The following is a 27,986-nucleotide window of genomic DNA, read 5'->3' on the forward strand; positions in this document are numbered from 1 at the left end:
ATCAGGAAGAAAGAATCAGTTCAACCAGGAAAACACATCAACTGCATAGATGCTGAAAAGTGAAATCAGATATGAAGACAAAACAAAAAACAAACAAAACAAAAAAAAACCAAACAGGAAATGGGAAACTCTGCATGGAAGGAAGGGAATGCTACTGATCTGGTCTATTTCCAAAGACTTGATGTGTCAGCAAAACAATCAGATACAACCAATTTTCCTCTACTAGCCTGTAATCAGGAGAGATCACAATAAGTTTTTTTGAAAAATCATAGCTATCCATCCACTTAATGGTGGAAAAAATATTCTCTGGTGGTGAACAGCTCTTATTAGACCTATTAAGACATACTCTAGCACTTCACAATTCATTGACTCAAAATAGTGATTGGAGGAACATTTATATAGGACTCCTCCCCTGCTAACACAGGGACCAAATATTTAATATGATCTACCACCAAGGAGCTCAAAAGCATTAAAATTTAATTCATTCATCACAATACTGTGACACTAGGAAGGAAGAAATAACCACTTCAAAGATGAGAAAAAAATAAGACCCCAAAAGCCAATTAGGGGCAGAATAACGAATCTGTATACAAGAGAAAACAAAATAAAACAAAACTAAGGGCTCAAATCAGTCATCCCAATGGCCAAATTTCCCCTTTGAAATAATTAACTGGTCTCATGCCAGTGTTCAATATTATCATATTATAATACTTCTTAAAGACTGAACTTACTTATATTTATATACATTTGGTTGTCAACTGACCTCACATTTAAAGACAATGTTAACACTATTAAACCAAATAATAACTGCCAACACCAAAAGGAAAAAAAAAAACCATGATTCCAACAGGTGTTTTCATCACCCCAAAAGAGGAAACTGAAAACTTCTGAAAATTAATAGAATCTGTTACCTAAACAAGATGGTAATTTGGGGGTATCTCATGAATATAAAATAAATCACCCAAAACCCCTGATTATAAGTGCCATACACCTTAAAATTTTCAGAATTCTGTTAAAAATTATTCTAAAATATAAGGAACTTGTAATTAACATATTATCTGTCAATAAATCTGTCCTGAAACAAGATGAACTTTAAAATATATATATTATTTATTTACTTATTGATTTATTATTTATCTGTTTATTTTACAGTACTAGGGGTTGAACCAAGAGACCCTTTACTGCTGAGCAAAATCCTATTTCACTTTATTTTGAGCCCTTTCTATTTTGAAACAGGGTCTTGTAAAGCAGCCCAGGCTGTCCTCAAACTTGCCATCCTCCTGCCTCAGCCTCCTAAGTCACTGAGATGACAGGAGTGCACCACCCCACCCAGCTGTAAAACCTTTAGAATCATGTCAGGATGGATGTGGGGCATAACATCTAGGGAAAAAATTTCACTCTGTGTCTCAACCGCCTTATCTGTAATATAAAGAGCTAACATTGAGCATGGTGGCATAGGTCTGAAATTCCAACAATTTGGGAAGCTGAGGCAGGAGGACCTCAAGTTTAAGGCCAGCCTCAGCAACTCAGCAAGACCCTGTCTCAACATAAAAAGGGCTGGGATGTAGCTCAGGGTAAAGTGCCACTGGGTTTAATGCCCAATATCAAACAAACAAAAACAATCTAAAGGTTTATAAATATCTTTTCTGGTTCTAAAATGTTACAATTCTATATTTAAAGACATAGTTCATACTTCAGAAATTTTGAGTTTTAAAAGTTGATGAATTTATTCTAACTTATTTGAAATGTATGTTATAGTTACATTGTCTTATAGTTCTTTTTTTTTAAGATCAGAACTGCTTTATTCCATTATATCATAAGAATTTTTATAGGATCAATTTTTTATCATGATTATGGGAGTTATATCCATGCTTACTAATTGACAGGGAAGTAGAGAAGAACCAAGAAAAACCTCTGGAAAAATCAAGGAAATAAATAAATTAATAAATAACTACTTCAAGTTTTCCAAATGTTCAAATCCTCAGATGTTCATAAAAATGGACTGGGCCCAGTGGTTTCTTGTTCTATAATAATTGTTATGCTATCAAAACTAAAGACTAAAAATAATAATAATAATAATTAAACACTAATAAATGTTTAAAAACAGGAAAGAGCAGAGCATGGTGGCACATGCCTATAATCCTGGCAATTCAGGAGGCTGAGACAGAAGGATTGCATGTTCAAGGCCAGTCTCAACAACTTAGCATAGCCCTAAGCAATTTATTGAGACCTTATCTCAAAATAAAAAATAAAAAGGTCTGGGGATGTAGTTCAGGGATCAAGTACCCTCCCCATTCAATCCCCAGTCTCCCAAACAAATAAACAAACAACAACAAAAACCGAGAAAGACATAATGTGTACCTACTTTTCATGAATCTTTAAGACTCGGTGAACTATAGGAATTTCTCTTCCTTCTATTCTAAAAACAACAATTTCTCCCACTCGTATGGGATCTTCAACTCTATTTGTTAGAAAGAGAAGATCTCCTCTATGAAATGCAGGTTCCATGCTGCCGCTGGGAGAGAAAGAAAAAGCATGAGGTTAAATTTACTTTTTAAATTAGATATTCAACACTAAGTCAAAAGTATCAACCTTTTACTATACACAACACTTTAAGAACTATCTCTTGGGGCTGGGGATGTGGCTCAAGTGGTAGCGTGCTCGCCTAGCATGCGTGAGGCACTGGATTCGATTCTCAGCACCATGTAAAAAAAAATAATAAAGATATTGTGACCACCTAAAACTAAAAAATAAATATTAAAAAAAGAACTATCTCACCAAAATGCATATTTTTCTTAAAATACATTTTTAGAAACATTAAAAACTTTGCTGTACATTGAAATCACAGGGATCTTTAAAAAAAAAAAAAAAAAAGAAAGATGCCTGCTTCCCATTCCCAGACTTTCTGATTTTGGCATATGACCTAGGCATATGACTTTGGCATGGCCTGAACTAATAAAGAATTTTTAAATTATTGGTCTTTACTAACTAGTTCCATTTCAAGCATTTCTATTCAAAGGAGCTTAAGTCTTGAAAAGGGCAGTGTTGCTAATTCCTTAACCTTTTAAAATTTCAAATGACAAACAGAATATAAAAGAATGAACTTTAAAATACTGCCCTTATACCCACCTCATCTGAAAACACTAAACATATTCAAATAAGAACTGGATCATCTTCTTTTGCCTTTTATAAAGATAGAGACCAAGATGACCTTATGGGCTCAACCCATCATGGAGAAAAACAGCTCATCAAGTCAAAGAACTGTCAGCTACAGAGATAACACTGTGTTACCAATTTATTTATTTTTAAAAGAGAAACAAGAAAAAAAAAAAAGGTGGTTATGGCCGAGATTTTTAGTCAATTCTATGGTAAAAAGTAAGAAAATTCTACAGAACATAGTCTTAACTCTCACGTGTTTTACCTTACACCATGTTCTGATAAGGTCCTTAAATATTTCACTAATTAATAATCTCATCTCTGAAAAAATAGCACATCAGTATAATTTCAGGACACAAGCTTCAGTTTTTAATTTCAATAGTTCTGAAGTAAGACTAAAATAGGTAAGAAATAAAATTCAAAATAGGAATATCATTGAACATAATGATGCATGCTTTTAATTCCAGCGACTTCAGAGCTGAGGCTGGAAGATCACAATTTTGAGACCAGCCTGGGCCACTAAGCAAGACTCTGTGTCAAAAATAAAAAAATAAAAAGGGCTAGATATGTAGCTCAGTAGTAGAGCACTCCTAAATTCAACTATTAGTACCAGGGATAGTGGGCAGAAATAACTTCAAAGTACAAACATTTTTGTTTGAAGAATTCCGTTCCTCTAAACAAGGGAATAATGGAAGTGATTCCCAAACTTCACTGCACATTGGAATGACCTAGAGAACTTTAAAAAAAAAACATGTCCAGGTCAAACACCAAACCATTTATACCAGAATGCCTGGAAATGGGAGGTAGGTATCATTTTTCAGATCCCACCGATTCCAATGCATAACAAAATTTGGAAACCACTAAGAACATGGGTTTTTGTACATTTGTTATTAAAGCTCTTGTTCAGGTTCCTTGAGGAGCAGTGAGTTCTCTTCTTCGGCAAATATCCAGTCAGAAGGAATGCGTGTCTGGTGAAAACATTAGAGAAGATATTCAAGACACAAAAACTTCAAACTTTCACTTTGATTAATTTTTAAAATTAGTGACACTTTTTCTTCAAATAAAACCTTACCTGAAAAAGTATATAAATAAAACAGATAAAATTTGAGCTGCTCTGGTTGAATAGCTTGTCTTTATTGGGCCCTTATATACAAAGTGCTATTCTAAGTCTTTTTCAAGCAATTCCTTAAAACAGCTTTATGATATAGGTACTATAATTATTCCAACTTACAGATGGGAAGGCTGATGCTTATAAAAGTCCAAGAAGTTATACATCAATAAAATGAGAAGGGTGAGATTTGATTTAAAGAAATCCCATATAATCAACTCTTGCTAAGCTAAATTGCCTCTGAGCCACTCTAGAATTTTAAGCAGGGAGTACCATAATTATATTTACATTAAAGAAAAATCATCTCAGAAGTTATAGAGTATATAGAAGACACACAAATATTTTTAAATTAATAAGCAAACTGGAAAAATGATAAGACAGATTGGGAGAACAACTTTCTAGGTTATTATTATAAATGAATGCTTAGTTGTTACTGTAATTGGAACACTTGGTAACTGTTAAAAGTATCACTTAAAACTCTTAGTAGTGGGCTGGGATTGTGGCTCAGCAGTAGAGTGCTCAGTAGAGCACTCTCCTCGCACAGGCGGGACCCGGGTTTGATCCTCAGCACCACATAAAAATAAAGGCATTGTGTTGTGTCCATCTACACCTAAAAAATAAATATTTAAAAAAAAAAAAAAAAAAAAAAAAAACCTCTTTGTAGCTGGGCATAATGGCACAGGCCTGTAGCCCCAGCTACTTGGAAGGCTGAGGCTGGAGGAACTCAAGTTCCAGACCCTGGGTTCAATTTCCAACAACACAATAAAAACAAAAAAACCCACTTCTTTGTAAAAATGGATATAGGCAAATAATGAGAAAAAATAGACATTTTTAGACAAAGGATGCACATAGACAATTACCTCAATTATATTAAAAATATACATAAAAAGACTAAAAAGTTAACAGTTAATTATATCTCAGAATTACGAGTGACAGTTCCATCTAATTTTTTGTATGTTTTCAACATTTCCTATAATAAAAATATATTAACATTTTTCCTGATTATAAAAGCATTTTTTTAAAGGTCAGTACAACAGCCCAGGCAGGAAATGACAACAACCTAAAATAGAAAAACAGCAGGGAGAACAACTATAAAATGATAGAGGGAAAATAACAAATTTGGTGGCCAATTAGATATGGCAGAAGGAAGAATCAACAATGACTCCTAGGTTTTAACACTGGCAACTGAACAGATGGCAGTGTTAGTCGCAGAAATGAGAGAGTGGTTTTGAGAAAAGGAGATGTATTTCAAATTTATTTTGTAGAGATTTAAATGCCTGGTCAACATCCAAATAGAGATGTCCAAATATGGGGTGAAAACAAGAGTCTAGACTTCAGTGAAGCAAGCTGGGTGAGAAACAGACTTAGGAATTCAGATATATACAGCAATTAAAATATATGAAAGTATGAAGTGAGAGGATCATTTAAACTTTCATTATTATTTTTTGTAGTGCTGGGGATTGAATCCAGTCCTTTGTTCATTCTAGGCAACTGCTCTACTACTGAGCTACATTCCCAGTCCAAGAGGACCATTAGAGAATTAAACTGGGGGGGAGGAGGAGGGAAGGAAAAAAAAGTTCATTGGATTAGACAAAGGGGAATGAAGGGAAGAGAGCGGGGATGGGAATAGTAAAGACAGTAGAAGGAAACGGACATAACTTTCTTATGTCCATATATGAATACATGACCAGTGTAACTTCACATCATGTACAACCACTAGAATGGGAAATTATACTTCATGTATGTATGATATGTCAAAATACATTCTACTGTCATGTATAACTACAAAGAACAAATAAAATATTTTCTTAAATAATTAACAGGGGAAAGCTTTATTTTTATTCTTGTAGTACTGGGATTGAACCCAGGAGTACTCTACTACTGAGCCCACATCTTCAGTCCTTTTTATTTTTTGAGACAGGGTCTCACTAACTTGCTCAGGCTGGCCCCAAACTTGAGATCCTCCTGCCTTAGTCTCCAGAGGCATTGCGATTATAGGCGTGTGCCATGGTGCCAAGTTGGGGAAAACTTCTTAAACATTAAATAAATCATTAGCAAACCTTACTATTATCTGATTTAACTATACTTTTAAATTTATTATATCAATCATGATAAATTTTATTTATTTATTTATTTTTTAGTTTTTCAGCGGGCACAACATCTTTGTTTGTATGTGGTGCTGAGGATCGAACCCGGCCGCACGCATGCCAGGCGAGCGTGCTACCGCTTGAGCCACAACCCCAGCCCAAATTTTATTTTTTAATTAACACATTCAATTGTACATATTTACAGGGTGTCATGTTTTGACATGGGTATATGTTGTATAATGTTCAAATTAGGGTTAATACATCACTTCAAACATAATTTCTTACAGTGAAAACATTCAAAATTCTTTCTTTTTGCCCTTTTGAAATACAGAGTACATTATCATTATCTATGGTCACCCTAATTATGTAATGAGACACTAGAATTTATTTCTCCTAACTATAACTTAGTACCCACAGATCAGTCTTTCCCCACCTTTCACTCTCCCTTACTCTGCCTAGCCTTTGCTACCCAGTATTCTACTTTCAACTTGAATGAGAAGTTGTCTTTCTGTGCCTGGTCATTTCATGTAACACAATAACCATTCAGCTCTATCCATGCAAATGGCAGGATTTCATCTTTACGGTAGAATAGAATTCCACTGTATACATGTACCACATTTTCTTTACCATTCTTCAGTTGATGGACACACTGAAGTTGTTTCCATTTCTTCATTACCATGAACAGTGCTGCAATAAACACTGGAGTTGAAGATGTCTCTTCAACATATGATTTTACTTCTTTTGGATATATAGCCAATAGTGGGATTGCTGGATCATATAAAAGTTCTACTTTAATTTTCTGAGCAACCATTTTTTAGAAGGTATATAAAAAATGTTAATTTTTTTAAAAACAGAGTTATGCTTCATAAAGGAAAACATTAGGTTCTGAATATTACCTGAAATTTTAGTTAATAAAATAATATGGAAGTGTCTTTATAGCCAAAGCGTCACAAAAATCCTAAAAGTGGGGCTGGGGTAGAGCTCAGTGTTAGAGCACTTGCCTTGCATGCATGAGGCCCTGGGTTTGATCCTCAACACTACATAAAAATAAATAAATAAAAATCCTAAAAGTGGATATGCAGTCACCCTGAGTCCTCTGAGACATATTTGGTTTCAGGTAAAAATTATATTCCTTGAAGTTACACAAAACCCTGACCAGGTAAAACCTACCTGGCCTCCCTGTAATCATATAGATTACCTTCCTCTAGAGTTAGAGTGTAGCTCAGTATTAAAGCTCTTACCCAGCATATATAAGTTCCTGGGTTCAATTCCCAGCATAGAAAAAAAATTTTTTTTTAATTTTTTACCGTTCTCTAATGACTACTTTCCTTCTAGTCTTGACCAAAGTCTTCTCTAATATAACCTGGTCTCTCTTAATTTCTTTTCTTGATCTTAGATTCGCAAACAAAAAAGCTTATTAATATATAAACACCCTAGCTACCTAACTGTCCAAATGTGGCTTTTAAGTACCAACTCATAAAACAAATTTTTCAGTTACAGAAGAATAGGCTACTTTCAGGATCACCAATATTTTGAGCAGGTCCTCTAGTCTAATTCCCTGTTTACTCCAGTACCCTCAGTTTAGAGGCTGATTTTCCTTAAACACCTCCACTGAAGGGAACTAAATCTGAAAGAGTCCCAGAAGAATCTCCAAAAGAAGGCTTCATTGGCCCTTTCTCTACAACTTTTCCCCAGAGTGCCAATTAGTATGGATTCTCCTTCTGTTGGTTGTTTAAATACTTTGCAAACTGAAGCTCTCTTACTGAATTCAAGGCTGGGAATTTAGGGGCACATAATTTCAGAACTAGAGAGGTCTTCTGACATCATCCCCAGGTCTAACCTTCATTTCTTTTAAAAAAAAAATTTAACCTTCATTTCTTTTTTTTTAATATATTTTTTAGTTTTAGGTGGACATAATATCTTTATTCTATTTTTATGTGGTGCTCAGGGTCAAACCCAGTGCCTCACTCAATGCCAGGTGAGCGCGCTACCACTTGAGCCACATCCCAGCCCCCTTTATTTCTTTAAAAAAAAAAAAAAAAAAAAACTTAACCTTCATTTTATAGATGAGGAAACTGTGGTTTAGTGAATAAGTAAGTGATTTGCCCAAGGTTGTAGCTGGACAATCAAAGAGCCAGAGATCATTTTATAGACGAGGAAATTGTGGTTTAGTGAATAAGTAAGTGACTTGCCCAAGGTTGTAGCTGGACAATCAAAGAGCCAGAGATTTATACTCACAGAGTAATACATTAAATGCTTTCCTGGCTAACAAGATTCATACATTTCTTTGGATCTCTAAAATCATAGTTGCATTTGATTAATAAGGAGAGAATTAAAGTACAAGTATAAGTAATCAGAGACCTAGAGCTGGGGTTGTAGCTCAATGGTAGAGAACTTGCCTAGCATGTGTGAGGCACTGGGTTTAACCCTCAACACCACATAAAAATAAAGCAATAAAATAAAGGTTGAAAACAAAATCAAAGACCTAGCCAGTATGGTGGCATACATCTATAATCCCAGTGACTCAGGAGGCTGAGAAAGGAGAATCACAAATTCAAGACCATCCTCACCAACTCAGCAAGACTATATCTCAAAAAAAAAAAAGTGTGGGGTGCGGGGGCTGGGGATACGCCTCAGTAAAGTACCTCTGAGTTCAATTCCTAGTACTGAAAAGTAAAAAATAAACCAGAGACCTAATGTCTTCAACCTGGAAGTATGAAAAAATGAAAACAAAATAGTCAGGTTCATCTTGATAATGGTAATGTTAAACTGAGAGTGGTGGTGTACACCTATAATCCCAGCAATTTGGGAGGCTGAGGCAGAAAGATCCGAGTTCATGGACAGCCTGAGCAACTTAGTAAGACCCTGCCTCAAAATAAAAAACCAAGCTGGGTGTGGTGGTGCATGCCTATAATCACAGTGGCTCCAGAGGCTGAGACAGGAGGATCATGAGTTCAAAGCCAGCCTCAGCAACGGTGAGGGGCTAAGCAACTCAGTGAGACCCTGTCTCTAAATAAAATATAAAATGGGGCTGGAATGTGGCTCTGTGGTTGAGGGCCCCTGAGTTCAATCCCCACTATCCCCAAAAAATAAAAAAATAAAAAATAAATAAAAAACAAAAAAGGGCTAGGGATGTAGCTCAGCAGTACATGTTCCTGGGTCCAAATTCCTAGTACTGCAAAAAAGAAAAAGGGGAAGAAAAAAACAACAACTGCTTTTTTAATATCAACTGTACCTCAGTAAAGTGGTTAAGAAAAAAGTGTAATGTACTATTATCTACATTATAGATAATGTTAATGATTCTATTTATTTTCTATTTGTACTCTATTATTTCCAGAAAAGATTTGAAATGATTATAAAATTAAGCCTAAAATAAGATAGAATATAATAATTCAATTAAATAATTGATAATTCTCCAAAAATGAGATACTAAAATAGATTTTAAAATCACTAAGAGTATAAATACAAAGATGAGAGTGGAAAAAGAAATTTAGTATTATCTTCACCTTAGAAGATGGAATTAATACCTCAAAATTCGTACAGTCTAGTTTAGAACTGATATTTAAAGGTCAACAGAAAATAAGGAAATAATTAGTGATGCTTCTTACTACATAAAAACTCTTTTAATTTCTAGAGATACTATAAAATATAATGAACCAACAACTAAATTATCAAAGTAAGGAATGAACGACAGAATTTCAGGAAAATAAAGTACAGTGAAATTTTATTGAGGGATGTACCAAAAATAAAGCTCACCATAATATCCTTTTTTTAAATTGTTTTATTTTATTTATTTATTTTTATGTGGTGCTAGGGATGGAATCCAGTGCCTCCCACATGGTAGGCAAGTGCTCTGCCACTGAGCTATAGCCCCAACCCCTCCCATACTAACCTTCTATAGAAAGGTCATGGGCCCTTTAAGGTTCTGATGGAGTGCCTGAGAAGGTGAGAATTTCTCATAATTGAGAAATAGTAACTAATTTTTTTCTAGGCCTTCTTCTGGGAAAGAGTTTTTCTAAGGGACTGAAATAAAAGTTACTCAATATCTCAAATTTTTTCCAAGTAATGCCATGCAATTTCATGCCTTGAAAAGAAAAATTGTTACCTGAGCACCACTACAATTGGACTTTCACTTCCAGTTATTACCATTAACCCCTTCCAGATCATTAGTGCCGAGGAGACAATCATTCCAAAATTTAGGACTTGATAATACAGCTGTAGGAACAAAAGAGAACAAATCAGATCCACTATTATCCCCAACCAGGAAAGCAAGTGAAAGTAGTATCCATTAATTTAAAAGTTTCAAGTAGTACCCTTAGGGCAGCTGAAGTTCTGAGACATTCTTTAAAATACTATAATAATTAAACCCTGAGCATCCCAGAACAATCCTCCTCTCACCTAAAGTACCCTGCTCCATTTTTTTTACTAAAACACTAATTACACCTTTATTACAACATAATATTTTCAGAACTTTTCACATAAACTATTTCATTTGGGCTTCATAATAATTTAGCTTAAATTCAACAGCATCCACATGCACTAACAGTGACAGTAATGTAGCTTTGCTTCTGAACTTTAGAACTTAATTTTCTATAGTACTTCTTCCTTGACAACCACAAGATAGTCAACAACATTTAACTCCACTTCCTCATTTTATACTTGAGAAAACTCAGAGAGAAAAGACTTCATAGAGTTCTAAGCTTATCAGACACATAGTTAAGCCTTGAAGACCAGTTTCTGTCTTACTAAATTTCCACTACTCTACAAACCTAAAGTTTTTATGACTTGAATAAGCAAATAGAACAGAAAGGCATTTCAAGTGAGCTAAGTGTGTTGGGGCAAGATTAGAAAATTGGTAAACTTAGAGAGGATAAATGTATCCCAAGGCAAATATTTCAAGAAATGAAAGAATGGTGCTGGAAAATACTAGAGAAATCTGACAAAGCATACTAAGGTCAGATTACAAAGATTCTTAAATGTAGGACTAAAATATGGGCCTGAAAAAGCATTCACAATATAAAGTTCAAAAACAAGTTTCAAAAATATATATAATATAGGCTCATGCCTGTAATCCTAACTACTTCAAGGCTGAGGCAGAAGGATAACAAATTTAAGGTCAGCCTGGGCAACTCAGTGACACCGTGTATCAAAATAAAATAAAATAAAAAAAGGTCTGGGGATATAGCTCAGATGAAGAGCACTCCTGGGTTCAATTCCCAGTACCACACACACACACACACACACACACACACACACAAATTATTTTTACTTATTCTTATTAAGAATCTCTAGAGGTGCTGAGGTTGTGGCTCAGCGGTAGAGAGCTTGCCTAGCAAGTGCAAGGCATGGGTTCAATCCTCAGCACCACATAAAAATAATAAATAAAATAAAAATATTGTGTCCATCTACAACTAATATGTGTGTGTGCGTGTGTGTGTGTGTGTGTATATATATATATATATATATATATATATATATATATATATACACATACATATATATATAAATTTAAAAAAAAAACAAAAAACAAGAATCTCTAGAGGGCTGGGGCTGTAGCTCAACGGCCCAGTGCTTGCTCGCACATGTGAGGCACTAGGTTTGATCCTCAGCACCACATAAAAATAAACAAACTGGGGAGAGTGGCTGCCTCTGGGAAGAGAGACTAGGAGTCAGAGTGGAAGGGAAATACCTTCTAATACATAGTTTCATGTTTTTAAAGTTTCTACTTTATGCAAGTATTACCTACTCAAATATAACTGCTTAAGGGTCTAGAGGTGTGGATCTGTGACAGAGCACATATTTAGCATGCACAAAGCCCTAAGTTCAATCCCCAGCAATAAAAACACATAGATAAATAAACTGTTTATTTTCTTAAGTCCATACTGATAGCCAGGATACAATTTTTCTGGCATTCCAATTAACATGAATAACGTACTATATCAGTATAATTAACAAACATCATCCACAAAGAATACATGGACATTTTCTAAGATACATTTGGAAATATTTGCTGTTCCCTGAATAATGGAATAGTAGGAACATATAAGTCATCTGATCAGTCTGACACCTTCCCTTCTAGTTGAGAAAATTGAGGCACAGAGAGGCTAAATGAGGTACTGATGACTGCAAAGCAACTGGCAGAAAGAGCAGCAACTAATACCATCTCTTCAAGATGGAGGCTTTCAAAAAGATAAAACCAATCTTTTTATTCAGATGACTAATTTCAGGAAGTGGAGGGAGAGATGATAAAAGGAAGAAAACTAGCTTCTGAGAAGTAACCATGGTCAACCAGGGGTAAAAAATCATGAATTCAGCTTAGTCTTCATTTTTCAACTTTCCATACAAAAAATATCATTTATAATACCAATTTGTAAATGATAGGTTGTAGGCCCCAATCCAGAACCTCTGAGGGAGGGGTTGGGGGATTTTACAAAAACTAGGAAGTTTAGTTCCATAATCCCTTATTCAAAATCCTTGGGAGATCAGATATGTTTTAGAATTCAGAATCAGCCAGATTTTTAAAACACAATACCTGCATGGACCACATATGCTATTCTAAGCAGGGCCTATGGCAACATCCCATAATCAAACATATTAATATTTCCTCATAAAATGAACATAAAAATACACAGTAAAACAAATAAGAAATCAAAATAGTTACACCCCTATCAAGTCAAGTATATTGTGTTGAGGAAAACTTTTTGTCTTCAGAAAGATTGAGACATAGAACTGTCAGAAGAGTTACTTAATAAGATACCCAAAAAGATTACTTTTTTTTTATTTTGAGACTGGCTTTGTTGCCCAGGGTGGCCAGGTTGTCCTGCTTCAGTCTCCAGAGTAGCTGGGACCACAGAAGCACTCCATTGTGCCCTCTGCAATCATTTATTTAATTTTTTTGCGGTGCTGAGGATTGAATCCAGGGCCATGCTTGAGCTAGGCAAGCGTTCTACCACAGAGCTACACCCCTATTCCAATGATTTATCTTTTAAGTGAAAAATAAATGACATAAATTTTATAATTTCCTATATCTCTGGCAAGGAACTCATTATCCCATCCATATTTAACCTTTTCCTTAGACATGTCATGCTACATTTACTATAGAATCATTATTGTGAAATTTATCAAGATCCTCCTCTTCTTTTTTTTAGGGGGGGTGCCAGGGATTGAACCCAGGGGTGCTTAACCACTGAATCACATCCCCAGCCCTTTTTAAAATTTTATTTTATTTTTTATGTGGTGCTGAGGATTGAACCCAGCTCCCCACATGTGCAAGGCAAGTGCTCTATTGATGAGCCACAACCCCAGCCCCCCTTTTTAAAATTTTGGTAAAGGGTCTCACAAAGTTGCATAGAACCTCACTAAATTGCTGGCTTTGAACTAGCATTCCTCCTGCCAAGCCTACTAGGCTACTGAAATTATGGGCGCTGCCACCATGCCTGGCTTCTTTTTAAAAATGGTACTAGGGATGGAAAGCCAGGGCCTTGCACACACTAGGCATATGTTCTACAACCCCAGACCACATCCTCTTCACCTTTCATACAAAAGTTAAATGTCCCTCACTGTGTTTAACTGGTATGTTCATTAAAAGGTGCCTGTGTATAACACTGCTAAGTCAATCTATGGGCAAAAACTTAGAAAGAAGCATATTATTTGCTAAAACAAATACCCTATCTAAAAAACAGTTTGAAAAGTATTATACTCTACTCCCTTTCTTTTTCCTCCTCTTTTCCTGCCAATGATCTTCACTCAAAAGTCAAACTTATTTTTTAAAAGTAGGAAAAAAAAAAAAGTGAAACTTACTGCCCCTCTAGTACCTGCTTTCTTTACCACTACATCTGAATGCTTATGAATGTATATTATCAGAAAAAGGTTTTATCTGGTATTGGCAGAAATAAAGTGGCAGCTACTTAAACTCATACCATTTGACCACATCAAGCTAACTATTAATAAGACATTGTGGCGTGTGTAGAATAACAACCACAGAATTGAATAGCCCTATTATTGTTTTCTAAGAAGTGACTAGAACAGTATGTTCCTCAATGTTCAAGGTGAAACTAAAAACAATATTATTAAAACCAATGAGGTGGGTGCAGTGGCATATGCCTGTTATCCCAGCCGCTTGAAAGGCCGAGGCAGGAAGATCATAAGTTCAAAGTCAACCACAGCAACTTAGCGGGACCCTTTATCAATATTATTTAAAAAAACAAAATTAAAAAAGAACTGGGGATGTGGCTCAGTGGTTAAGCACCCCTGGGTTCAATCCCTGGTACCAAAAAAACAAACAAACAAACAAACAAAAAAACCCCTCTATTATAAGACAAAAAAATTCAGCAAATAATAGCTGAGATTATGGGCTGGGGATGTGGCTCAAGTGGTAGCGCGCTCGCCTGGCATGCGTGCAGCCCGGGTTTGATCCTCAGTACCACATACAATGTTGTGTCCGCCGAAAACTAAAAAATAAATATTAAAATTCTCTCTCTCTCTCTTCTCTCTCTCTATCTTTTAAAAAAATAGCTGAGATTAATTAAAATACTATAATTTAATAGTCCATAATCTGGAAATTACATCCAGTTATATCTACTACAGTTATCAAACATACCATTATGTTTCCAATTCTTTTAAGAGATTATGTGAAGTTCAATACATAGGATATTTGGGAGCAAGGGACAAAGTTCAGTGGTAGAGAGCTTGTCTAGCAGGTATGAGGCCCTGGATTCAATTCCTAGCAGTGTAAAAAACAAAAACATATAGAATATTTTCACAAAACTTAGACTTATGGCAATTTCAAGCAAAGATAGTATTGACCATGGAAGCAAAAATGTGTTTTAGACTACAAAACAGTAGTTTGTGTAAGTCTTAAATTCCATTTATTTTAAGACCTCAAACTAAGAAACCATTAATCTATAAACACAATTCTGTTTTCTAACTCACAGGAACAGGAGTACTTAGAAACTGTGAAACTTGTGGTGCTGGCAAAATTGAAGTAAGCTCAGGATACCTACTTTTACTGTGACCCAATAAAATCACCAAAGGCCCCAGCATGTACCTTAAGTGATAATTTTTAAAAATCCTTTTTAAACAAGCATAATATCAATAATAGTAAAGTAAATTTAAATTTAATTTTTTAAAAATCTGGGTTGAGGGTGTAGCTCAGTGGTAGAGTGTGTTTAGCATATACAAGGCTCTGGGCTCAATTCTGAGCACCAAATAAACAAATAAATAAATGTACGCTGCATCTTTCAAAAATCTGACCCATCAGCCCAGGTAAGGTGACTTGTGCCTGTAATTCCAATTAATTGTGAGGTTGAGGCAGGAGAATCACTTGAACCCAATAGCCTCAACGTTGAAATAACTCAAGTGTCCATCAACAGTGAGTAAATGAACTGCAATATTTCCAGATAATCAAACACTACTCAGGAATAGAAAGGAATGAATTGATACATTCAATATAGGTGAATCTCAAAAATATGCTGTTTTAGCCAAATTCACCTACCTGCCTAAAATAACTAAAACACTGAGAAAAACATATAAAACAAGGGTTTCAGGCATTGGACATGTGGCTGTGTCCAGGTAGCATATGGCTGTGATTACTTAGAAAGCAGAAACTAACAGGGGGAGACTAGTTGCTCTAACCTATAGACCAAATACAATTTCCAGACCACAGGATAGAGCTCAGTAGTTTACTTGAAGGATAAAGAAATGGTAGTTTATAGCGAGGAGCAGTGGCAAACACCTTTAATTCCAGTGGCTTGGGAGGATGAGGCATGAGAGTCATGAACTCAAAGCCAGCCTCCATAACTTAAGTGAGCCCTTAGCAACTTGGTGAGACCCGGTCTCTAAATAATATACAAAAAAGGGACTGAGGATGTGGCTCAGTGTTGAGTGCTCCTGGGTTCAATCCTTGGTATCAAAAAAGGAAAAGAAATGGTAATTCAAGGAGGTAAAGGCATCTAGAGACTACAAAACAGTGCAGAAATAAGAACTACACAGAGATCTGCAGAGGGTTTCTTCTCAAGTCTTGGACTAGGTGATGATCAGTGCATGCATGTGAGGAAACTGAGGATTTAAACCATTTAAAAGGAACAGACAGAATAATTCTCAAAGCTCACATGGGGTAGGAACAGTTTGCTTCTACCAGCTGGAGCGGAAATCTTAACAGATGGGGCTTTCAATAGAATATGCAGAAAGATTTTAGTCACTTATGGTACTCCTAGACTAAAGGCTACTCTGAATCTACCTAAGGTTCAAAAGAGCCTTGAAAGGACTAAACTGTTTCCAAGTAACCTGCCTGCATCTCTGAATAAAGCTCAAGAATATTTATGCAAACATGAAAATATCTAGTACCCAAAAAGGTAAAATTCACAAAGTTGGGCAACCAATAAAAAATTACCAGATGAAGGTTGGAGCAATAGCTGAGTGGTAAAGCACTTGCCTAGCATGTGTGAGGCCCTAGGGTTCCAACCCCTGCAGTGCAAAACAAAACAAAAACAAACCAGACATACAAAGAGAATAGCAAATATGACCCAGATGAGAAAAATCAATGGAAACAGACCCAGAAATGACTGAGGTGGTAGGACTAGTAAACAAGGACATTAAAATAGCATGTTCAGAAAAAGATTGAGCATGTTAAGTAGAAAAAGAAATGAATATCCAAGACAGCAGGGCACAGTGGCATATGCTTGTAATTCCAGAGGTTCAGAAGGCTGGGGCAGGAGGATCCCAAGTTCAAGTTCAGCCTCAGCAATTTAGTGAGACCCTGTCTCAGAAATCATCATCATCATCATCATCATTATCATCAAATAAAAGAGGGCTGGGGATGTGACTCAGTGGTTAAGTGCTGCTGGGTAATCCCTGGTATTAAAAAAAAAAAAAGACATAAATCAAACTTCTGCAAATTAAAAAACACAATGTCTGAAATAAAACTTACACAAGTAAAATAGCAGATTAGATACCACAGAAAAGTTTAGCAATTTGAAGTCACAGCAATAGAAATAATCTCAAATAAAAAAGTGATTAGGAAAGGAAAAAAAAGATCGGAAAAAAGGGAACAAAGCAATTGAAAAATAATATCAAGCAGTCTAACATAATGTAATTGGATTCCACAGGAGGGGTAAGACAGAAAAAAAAATTGAAGAAATCATAAACAAAATTTATCCAAATTTGACTAAGACCATAAACCCACCAATTCAAGAAGCACAGCAAACAACAAGCAAAAGAAACATGAGGAAAATTATAACAAAACACATGATCATCAAACTGCTTAAAATCATTGATAAAAAGAACATTGGCTAGGTCGGGTGGTGCATGCCTCTGATCCCAGCAACTTGGGAGGCTGAGGAAGGAGGATTACAAGTTCAAAGCAAGCCTCAGCAATTTTGCCAGGCCCTGTCTCAAAATAAAAAGTAAAAAAAGCTGGGGATGTAGCTCAGTGACAAAGTGCTCAGTATCAAAATAAATAAATAAATAAAAAGCAAGAAAAAATTATGTAAAAAGAAACAATGATAAAAAACATCAGCTTCTCTTTGAAAGCATCAAAAGCCAGAAGACATAGAGCAAAACCTTTAAGTACTGAAAGAAGTCAATTGTGGTGGTCTTGCCTGTAATCCAATGACTTGGGAGGCTGAGGCAGGAGGACCACAAGTTTGAGGCCAGGCTCAATAGCAATACCCTGTCTCAAAACAAAAAATAGGGCTGGGTTGTGGCTCAGAGGTACAGCACTTGCCTACCATGTGTGAGGCACTGGGTTCGATCCTCAGAACCACATAAAAATAAAATAAAAATATTGTGTGGGCTGGGGATGTGGCTCAAGCAGCAGCTTGCTAGCCTGGCATGTGTGCGGCTGGGTTCGATCCTCAGCACCACATACAAACAAAGATGTTGTGTCTGCCGAGAACTAAAAAATAAATATTAAAAAATTCTCTCTCTCTCTCTCTTAAAAAAAAAATTGTGTCTACCTATAACTAAAAAATAAATCAAAAATAAAAAAACAAATAAATTGAGCCAGGGGTGTAGTTCAGTGAAAGTTTGTCCCTGGGTTTAATTCTCAGTACTGCAAAAATAAATAAGTAAGGAAAAAGAAAGCAGCAGTGGCTGCATTAATATCATACAGAGATTTTTCTGCAAAAAAATATTACCAGGGACAATGGTGGTCATTTCATAATGATAAAAAAGTAAGTTTGTCCATGAGGATATAACAATCTTAAATGCTTATGTAACAAACAACTTAGCTTCAAAATACAGCAAATATAGGAATTTTTATAGTCAGAAATTTCTTTTCTGTTTTTTTTTGGATATTGAGGATTGAATTCAGGGATACTCTACCGCTGCACCACATCCCCAGTTTTATTTTGTATTTTTTATTTAGATATAGGGTCTCACTGAGTTGCTTAGCACCTCACTGTTGCTGAGGCTGGCTTTGAATCCTCCTGTCTCAGCCTCCTGAGCTGCTGGGATTACAGGCGGGTGCGACCGTGCCCAGTTATAGTCAGAAATTTCAAAACCACTCTGTTAGTAACTGATACAGCAAGAAAACAGAAAATCAATAAGGATATAAAAGATTTGAACAACACTTCCAATCAACTTGACTTAATTGATATTTACAGAACATTCAGCTCAACACCCAACACCAGCAAACGCATATTAAATTCCTTTTAAGTACATACAGAACATTTACCAAGACAGACCATCAGGACTACAAAACAAATCTCAATTATATAATGTAAATTATACAAAGTGTATTCTCTGTTTACAATGGAATGAAAATCAATAATAGAAAGACATCTGAACAATCCCAAATATTCAGAAATCAAATAACACATTTCTAGATAACTAATGGTAAAAGAAGAAATTGGAAATTAGAAAGTATTTGAACTGAATAAAAATACAACATTGTAAAAAGTGTGGGATATGCCTAATACAGTGGACATAGAGGGAATTTTTATAGTTTTAGAGGTTATAACTCAGTGGTACAGCATTTCCCTGGCATGCACAAGACCCTGAGTTGAAAGGGTTTACATTTTAGGTTGTTTTTGTTAACACTATGCATTCTACCCATGGTTCCTAACCTTACTACAGAGAGAGCTTCCTCCCTCACCCTGCATTTACTATCTCACAGGGAGTTCCCAGATGACTATGGAAGACTCTAGACCTGGTTTCTATCTTTCTACATAAATCACCTAGCACCAACCCAAAGTAGACAGCTATGATATTACAACCTCAGAAGTGATCATGAAGCCTGATGGCACGCTTCCTTGTCCTCAGTGTTCCTATCAAAATCACCATTCATAACGTTATGGAAGGCCTTATTCTGCATCACAGTGTCCCAAACAAACTGCTTTTGATCACAAAACGTATTTTATGGCAACTAAACCACAGTAGTAAGCACAAGATTGTAAAATGTCTTACTATGTCCTCCACAGCCTTCAAAAATCTTGTGTGAAAGAACAGTGGAGGTAGGCCAGTTATCAACTTATTCTCTCTCAACTTCAAATACACCCTTGTAAGTGTTACTTGAGGTGATTTTATAACATTCTCCTTTGCCAGCTGGTTAAACAATGTCAGGTTTTATTAATAAAAGGTGGGGCACATCTGGATTCCCACCAATTTGGGAGGCTGAAGAGGAGGTGCCCAAGTTCAAGGCCAGCCTGGGCAACTTAGTGAGACCTTGTCTCAAAAAAAAAAGCAGTGGAGAGGGTAGAGAGGCTGGGAACATAACTTAGTGGTAGAGTGTCACTGGGTTCAATCCCTATTACTGCCAAAAAAAAAAAAAAAAAAAAGTGGGGGAGGGAGCGCTGAAGGGCCACTGCTAGGCAACAGAGGGAGTAAGGGGATTCTCCTGGTTCCAGTGGTGTTTATATACGACACAGTAGTAGTGGATCTGTGTCTAGGAGCCTAGTAGTGCTCACCTCAGGGAACATCATAGTTGGGCTCTAGATACTACCCAGTCTCTGGCAAATTTCTCAGCTTCTCATTAGGCCAGATCCAGCTTACTAATCTGAACCAGATCCAGCTTACTAATCTGTCAAATGTCACTGCCATGCAATAACAGGTTGCAAATTCCTGTGGCAGTTACACATCTTCTTCAAAGAGGTCTAAATCTCAGTTTAGGAAGGGTGGTTGTAGGAAAGTACTTTGTTAGCTCTCTCCTTATCCTACTGGGTAATGCTATTTTCTGCCTATGCTACCTCTAAACCCCTTAAGAGTTCTCTTTTACCTTTCTTGTAGTGAAGTATCTTTTACTATTTAACTCCCCCCCCCCAATGTTGGGGATTGAACCCAGGGCTTCACACATGCTAGGCAAGCACTCTACCACTGAGATACATTCCCAGCCCTTAGTTAACAATGTTTTATATTAAATATTCATTGCTCAATTTCTGGTGACAGCAATCCTCTGATGCCCATCTAAGGCTCCCACATAAAAGTTAAGAAAAACAAGTCAGGTGCTGTGGCTTGTTTGGGGGAGGTTCAGGCAAGTATAAGAAAGCTAAATACATCATCATAAAATTTTTAACCTCATGTATTAACTACCTATTATGAAACAAGATAAACAATTAGTTTTTAGATACATGGGGGTAAACCAGAAAAAAACAATTGTAAGAAATGAAAATGTTGGGCTGGGGTTGTGGCTCAGTGGTAGAGCACTTGCCTAGCATGCGTGAGGCACTGGGTTTGATCCCCGGCACCACATAAAAATAAACAAAATAAAATAAAGGTATTGTATCCATCTACAATTAAAAAAATAAAAAATAAAGAAAATTCTGCTATAGCTAGAATATTGCTGTTTTTTATTATATATCTCTTGTATTGCTGTTTTTTATTATATATCTCTTGTATATAAGTATATATAATATTTTGATGAAAATAAAAATTGATTTCAAGAAGAAAAAAGTAGGTCATGAGTGATGGCACAAGTTACTCAAGAGGCTAAGGCAAGAGGATCATAAGTACAATGCCAGCAAGAGCAACTTAATGAGATCCTGTCTCAAAATAAAAAATAAAAAGGGTTAGAGATATAGCTGAGTAGAATGCTCCTGGGTTCAATCTCCAGTACCACACACATACAAAAAAAAAGGCAATTCAGGTAGGACTGCTCATGACATTAACTCTTCAGTAAGGAGAATTTGAGTCACTGCATCAGGCAAGAAACCATGACCAATTTAGGTTCTTGTGGAGGGTACAGGAAGAAAACAGCCATGACCATGTGACCAATTACAGAAACAAAGGATAATTACAGCACCTTAGACAGAAATATCTTAGCTTGAATTCTATCTTTCTTCCTTGAAATCAGAAGACAACCCTTTTGGAGAAGAGTTATACTGTAATCACAATTTCTGCTTAAGTAGAGCTCATCTCTATTGTTTTAGTCTTGTACCGTCTACTGTTGAGAATAAATAACCATGCTTGTTTTTATGTCCATGGACAGAATGTTATGAGGATGTGAAGTATGAAGGGACAGTAGCAAGAAACATCTGTAATCCTTGCTAGGTGCTACATTCTGGATTTTTCAGTTACACAGGGCAGAAAATGATTTCTAGATGGTCAAGAAGAACATACCTGTGGATGGCTAAAGGCAGTTTAATTTTTTTTTCCGTGTAATTTCCTTGTGTATGTAATGGAGATTGATGTTAATATTTCTACAATGAAATGTGGCAATTTGTTAAGAAATGCTGACACCCTAAAACTTTCCTGTTCCTAAACAAGATCAGATTAGTTTCCAATCATCAAAAAAGAAAAAAAGGCAAAGAACAGTAATGGATTTTCTGTGTTGCATACACCTCCGATTTGCTGCACATTTACTCATATTAGGTCCAACCTAAGAAAAATCTGGGTGCAGCCATTACAGTAGTGCAACACACTGGTATTCCCAGCTATTGGCGGCAGGGGAGGGGGCGTGAGGCAGGAGGATAGAAAGTTCCAGGCCAGCCTTAATAATTTAGTGAGCCCCTGTTTCAAAGAAAAAAAAATATGTGCACGTCTTAAGAGGGTCAATTCATTACAACAACAAAATTATCAAACATACCTTAAATTCAATCAGATACTGCAATAGCCATTAAGAGTTGGGTAGTCAATGATGGGCGTGGTGGCACACAGCTGTAATTCTAGCAGTGAGGCAGGAGGATCAACAACAGTTCAAAGCCAACCTCAGCAAAAAGAAGGTGCTAAGCAACTCAATGAGACCCTATCTCTGAAGAAAATACAAAAAAGGGCTGAGGATGTGGCTCAGTGGTTCAGTGCCCCTGAGTTCAATCCCCAGTACCTCCCCTCTTCCCAAATGAGTTTGGCAATCTTAAGAGAAAGATATTAAAAGAATGATGGAGTCTATCAAGTTTTAAGGACTTCACATTTAAGCAGAAAAACACAGAAAACCCAAAGAAAATTCAATCAAGCAAGTAAAGTAATAGAAAATTCAATTAAATAATCAACCTGGGGGTAGCTAAGCAAACTTCTATTAGAGATTAGTCACATCAGGACTCAGACACAGATCCAATCACATTCTTGCCAATATCCCCTAGCCATTAAAAAATTTCAGCACAGAGAAGAAAATTCCAAAAATTATATGTGAAAAAGTGAAAGGACTCACACCTCTAATTCCAGATACTTAGGAGGCTAAGATAAGAGGATAGAAAATTGAAGACCAGCCTCAGCAACTTAGTGAGACCCTGTCCCAAAATTTAAAAAAGGGCTGGGGATGTAGCAGTGCCCTTGGGGGTTCAATCCCCTGTAATGAAAGTAACCATAAAATGAAAGTAAACATAAAAATAATCCAGCATGACATATTTATTTACTTAGTGAATAAACATCTTTTAATTTCAGGTGATTTGTAATTGAAAATGAAATTTTTAGCATGGTGTGATGATACACACCTATAATCTCAGTTACTTTAGAGGCTAAAGTAAGAGGACTGCAGTTCAAAGCCAGTCTAGGCAAATCAGTCAGACTCTGTATCAAAATTAAAACAAACAAACAAAAAAGTCAGGGTGGGGGCTGGGGATGTAGCTCAGTCGTAAATCACACACTTGACTAGCATGCATGAAGCCCTGGGTTCAATCCCTGGTACTGCTAGAAAAACAAAATTGTTAAAATTTGCTACACTTGGGCTGGAGTTGTGACTCAGTGGTACAGCATTTGCCTAGCATGTGTGAGACACTGGGTTTGATTCTCAGCACCACATAAAAATAAATAAAGGTTGAGGCTGGGGTTGTAGCTCAGCAGCAGAGCTCTCACCTAGCATGTGCAAGGCCCTGGGTTCGATTATCAGCACCACATTAAAATAAAGGATTGTGTCCAACTACAACTAAAAAATAAATATTTAAATAAATAAATAAAGGTCCACCAACAACTAGTAAAAAAAAAAATTTGCTACACTTTATATAGGATAACATTTGTGTATTGATTTGAAAAGCTTCAAAACTAAATTGTTGCTTTTTTTTGTTAATTTTTTAAATTTTTAAAATATTTTTATTTTTTGGTACTGACTTAAACCAACTGGGCATTTTACCACTGAGCTACATCCCCAGTCCTTTTTATTTTATTTTGAGACAAGGTCTCCTAGGTTGTCAAGGCTCGCCTCAAACTTTTGATCCTCTTGCCTCAGCCTCCCAGTGTTGTTGTTTTTAAACCCCATATTCCAAAACTTAGTTTCAAAATTTTAGCTTTTATAAGCTGGGGATATAGCTCGGTGGTAAAGCACTGGCCTAGCACTGGGGAAGCCCTGAGTTCAAGCCTCAGCACTGCAATAAATGAATAAATAAAATTTAACTTTTATAAGTATTAATTTTTTAAAACTAAAGATAACACTGAATAGGCTTTTCTAACTATTGAGGAAAAAAAAGCCATCTCAATGTGCATCAGAAATGCTATTAACCAATGGTATGATGGAGTAAAAACAATAATATTTTTAACAATTCTCAAGCCAACTGCAGAATACACTGCTGTCAATAATAAATATAAAATCGGTGTGGTTGTGCACACCTGTAATCCCAGTGACTTGGGAGGCTGAAGCAGGAAGATCCAAGTTCAAGGCCAGCCTCAGCTCCTTTGCCAGGCACCAAACAACTTGGCAAAAATTTAAAAAGGTCTGAGGACTTAGCTCAGTGGTAAAGCGCCCTGGGTTCAATTCTCAGTAACCTCCCCCACCAAAAAAAAAAAAAAAAAAACAGAACACAGATGTTTATAGCAGTGCTATTCCTAACTCCCAAAACTGGTAAGTGACTAAGATGTCTTTAAGTAGGTGAATGGATACACTTTGGTACATCCAGAAAATGGAATACTATTCAGTTCTAAAAAAATTAGTGGGGGACCTTAAGTGCAAACTATTAAGTGAAAGAAACCTATCTGAAAAGGTTATATACTCTTATGATTCCAAGCACATGACATTCTAGAAAAGGCAAAACTATGAAGACATAAACAGATCAATGTTGTCAGGGTTTGGGAGGATGAACAGGTGACGCACAGAGGACTTTTAGGGCAATGAAATTATTCTTATATACTATAGTGGATACATGTCATTACACATTTGTCCAAACCCATAGACTGTACAATATCAAGAGTGAACCTTAAACTATGGACTTTATGTGATTATGATGTATCAATGTAGTTTATCAAATGTACAAATGTACCAGTATGATAGGGGATGTTGGTATGCCCAGAGGGTAGACACGTGTCAGAGGACAAAGTATAAGGGAAATTCTGTACCTTCCTCTCAACTTTGCCATGAACCTAAAACCCTCTTTAAAAAATTAAATAGAGGCCTGGCACAGTGATGCCTGCCTGTAATCTGAGCTATTCAAGAAGCTGAAGCAGGAGGATAACAAGTTTCAGGCCAGCCTGGGCAATTTAAGAGAGATCCGGTCTCAAAACAAAATTTTACAAGGGCTGGGGATGTGGTTCAGTGGGAGTACTTCCCTGAATTTGATTTTTCATGACCACAGAGGAGGTTAAGGAGATTAGAGAAAAAAATTAATTAAAACTGTACATAATCTGTGATTCCATATATAAAGTGTAAACCCCTCCACACCGACAAAAAGCAAAGCAGCAGTTGCTTAGGGCTGGGTGAGATGAACTACAAAGAGGAAAAAAGGATCCTGGGGGTAACAGAAACATTCTGTATCTTGATTGTGCACCTAACTACAAACTCATTAAATGGCATGCTTTGTACTCAATGTACAGACTTTATTTAATAAAATATTTATCCATAACCTAATAAGAAAAAATTAAAACAAGACTAAATAATCAGACATTTGTTATGTGTGCCATATATAAATAGGCATAAATAGAAAAGTTATGCAAGTGACAGCAATTCTAGGAGGAAGAAGACAGATCAAAATCCTATTTTCCTTCATTTGATTAACTCAGTCTCTATAATCACTGTCAATTCTTTTTTCCAAATAATATATACAGGTAAAACCTCATTTCAACTCTCCCTCACATCATCCTATGCTATCTAATCCTTCCCATCCATTCCTAACAACCTGAGAAGTTAGGGAGGACAATTTTACCATATACTCTTCCACTAATCCTGAATGTCCTGGACGTAATGGATTCTGAACCAGTCATTCCATAGTAGGGATATAAAAAGGGTAGCCTACTAATTCTCTCACCATGTTCCTGTCTATAATTTATTATAGAAGTTATCAATAGTTGACATTTTTCTTTGTTTTTCTTTTAGACTGGTAAACCACGAGCAGGAAGTATGCCCTGTACATGTCTGTGGACTCAAGAGCCTGCCACACAGTATGTCTACAAGTATTCAGTGAATGTTCTCCCATTCTTTTTCTCTTGAATTATCAAAATGCTAAACAACCCACAAAAACGTTAAGGTCTTTCAAGGCAAGGTGTGTAGCTCAGTGACAGAAAAGTGCTTAGACTGTGTACAATCCCCAGCACCAAAAATAAAGATCTTGGGCTGGGGATACAGTCAGTTAGTTGGTACAGTGCTTGTCTTGCATGCACAAGGCCCTGGATTCAAACCCCAGCATACACAAACACACACACACACACCAAAAAAAAAAAAAAAAACTTTCAAATTACAGTTTAAATGTCAGTTCCTCTTTAAAGATGTTCCTAATATCTGACTGGAACCTCTCAATTTTGTAGACACATTTAAGAGGTGATGATACCGAGCTAGCTAAAGTCTGAAGAAGAGTAAGGGAAGGGTGTATACCTACTTCCCTAAATGGCAATTATAAACCATGCGAAATACAAATGGGGGTGGGGGGGCTTTAATAGTGACATCGGGATAATTCTTAACAGCAAAACGAAAAAAAGATTGACTTCAAGCAAAACTGATCTACAGACATACATGGTGTAGAAGACAAAAAGGAGCAACCTTTTTGTAATAATCAAATAACTGCAAAAGTACTCTCAGTACCTTTTGGTACTAACAAGATCAAGACAAAGTAAGCTTTAGGGGTAAAATCTGGAGACCTAAATTTCAAGATCCTTGTGTCACTGACATCGCACGGTAAAACCAAAGATTCACAAGAATGCCCACTTCTTGCTAAGTGGACTCAAGAACAAGTAGAGTAACTATTTCAACTCCAAGCTTAGAGTCGTCCAAGTTAAAGTCGGTGCAGCCCGCTGGGGCCCAGCTGGACTGGAAAGATAGCGACGGAATGAAAATAGGAACGGCTTTTGTAGGGCCTACAATCACCTTTCCGAACTGCTAAATCTTATCTCCCTGGACCTTCTCCGGACCCCAGCGGCAGTGGCTTCTACTGGAGAAACCGAGTTGACTGCCTTCACTGTGTAAAACAATAAGAAACCTCAACTCCCATAAAGCGCTCCACGATTTCTATCTCACTGGGAAGAATGGCACATGAAGACACTCCGTCCCGCTGCGTCCCAGACAGACCCAAAATCAGTTAGGGGGTTAAACACAACTGGTGGACAAAGGGCGTCTGGCCACCAACTCCAAAGAAAGGGGATGATCCAGCGTCAAACCGCGCAGGCCCTCCACCCGGCTCAGAGCTCCTCCGGGGCCCGCAGAGCAGCTTCGAAACGACAAGAAGAACCCGAGGAAACAGGGGAGTCAACCTCACCTGCCTCTTGTTCATCCGCCGCACATCGTCCAAAAAGTCTAGAGACAGCATGGCGGGACCGACTAGCGGGACACCGGCAGCGAGGAAGCACTATTGACTACCCGGCGAAACCGCTGGCGCGCTGGCCGGGCTCACAGTGGACGGGACCCCGCGGCGCCTGCACTTCCGCTTCCGGGGCGGGAGCCGACGCGGCCCGCCCTCTCAGTGCAGAGGGACGAGAAAGTCACAACCCTCCTAGTGCAGTCCGGGGTGCATTTGCGGTGGGAGAACCTTCCGGGTTTGGCCCTTGACGGCTGGGAACCGACGGGATCATGCGGTGTCCGGTTCAGCTTGGCGGCTCCTGGTGGAAGTGATGGCTAGACCAGCCTGCGACCTTTGGAGGGCGGGCCTCGTGTGCTCCTGGCCAGTCGGAAGCCGAATCTCAGTGCCGGGCGGGCTGAAGCGACCCGAGCTCCCGAGCGGGCTTGCGCTGGCTGGGCGTGGCCCTGGACGTGTCTCCTGGCAGGCAGGCAGTTCTCTGGTCGAGCACTTGCGGTTCCGTGCTCCTGGAAGCTGACGACTAAGCTGGTGTCAGTAGGTGCTTTTCGCGTAGAGGTA

General features: G+C 37.2%; 1 protein-coding gene across 2 annotated transcripts in view; it reads right to left on the bottom strand.

Annotated features, from left to right (window-relative positions):
• The window catches only part of Sec11a (SEC11 homolog A, signal peptidase complex subunit), a 38,988-nt gene extending 11,210 nt beyond the window's left edge, over positions 1–27,778 (bottom strand). Inside the window, exons 1-3 of one of the 2 annotated variants that reach the window (XM_058577433.1) lie at positions 27,390–27,778; positions 10,457–10,566; positions 2,366–2,515 (exon numbers count right to left, since the gene is read on the bottom strand). In XM_058577433.1, coding sequence (XP_058433416.1) covers positions 2,366–2,515; positions 10,457–10,566; positions 27,390–27,440 — 311 coding nt within the window. In that variant the 5' untranslated portion in view covers positions 27,441–27,778. The remainder of the gene's footprint in view (positions 1–2,365; positions 2,516–10,456; positions 10,567–27,389) is intronic. The other variant, XM_046438049.2, reaches the window with a different exon arrangement.
• Between the last annotated feature and the right edge of the window lie 208 nt (positions 27,779–27,986).

The sequence above is a fragment of the Marmota monax genome, unplaced genomic scaffold (genome assembly GCF_021218885.2).
Source record: "Marmota monax isolate L192 unplaced genomic scaffold, Marmota_monax_Labrador192_F-V1.1 WCK01_AAM20220418_F8-fsc00005, whole genome shotgun sequence".
In the NCBI taxonomy this organism is placed as follows: Eukaryota; Metazoa; Chordata; class Mammalia; order Rodentia; family Sciuridae; genus Marmota; species Marmota monax.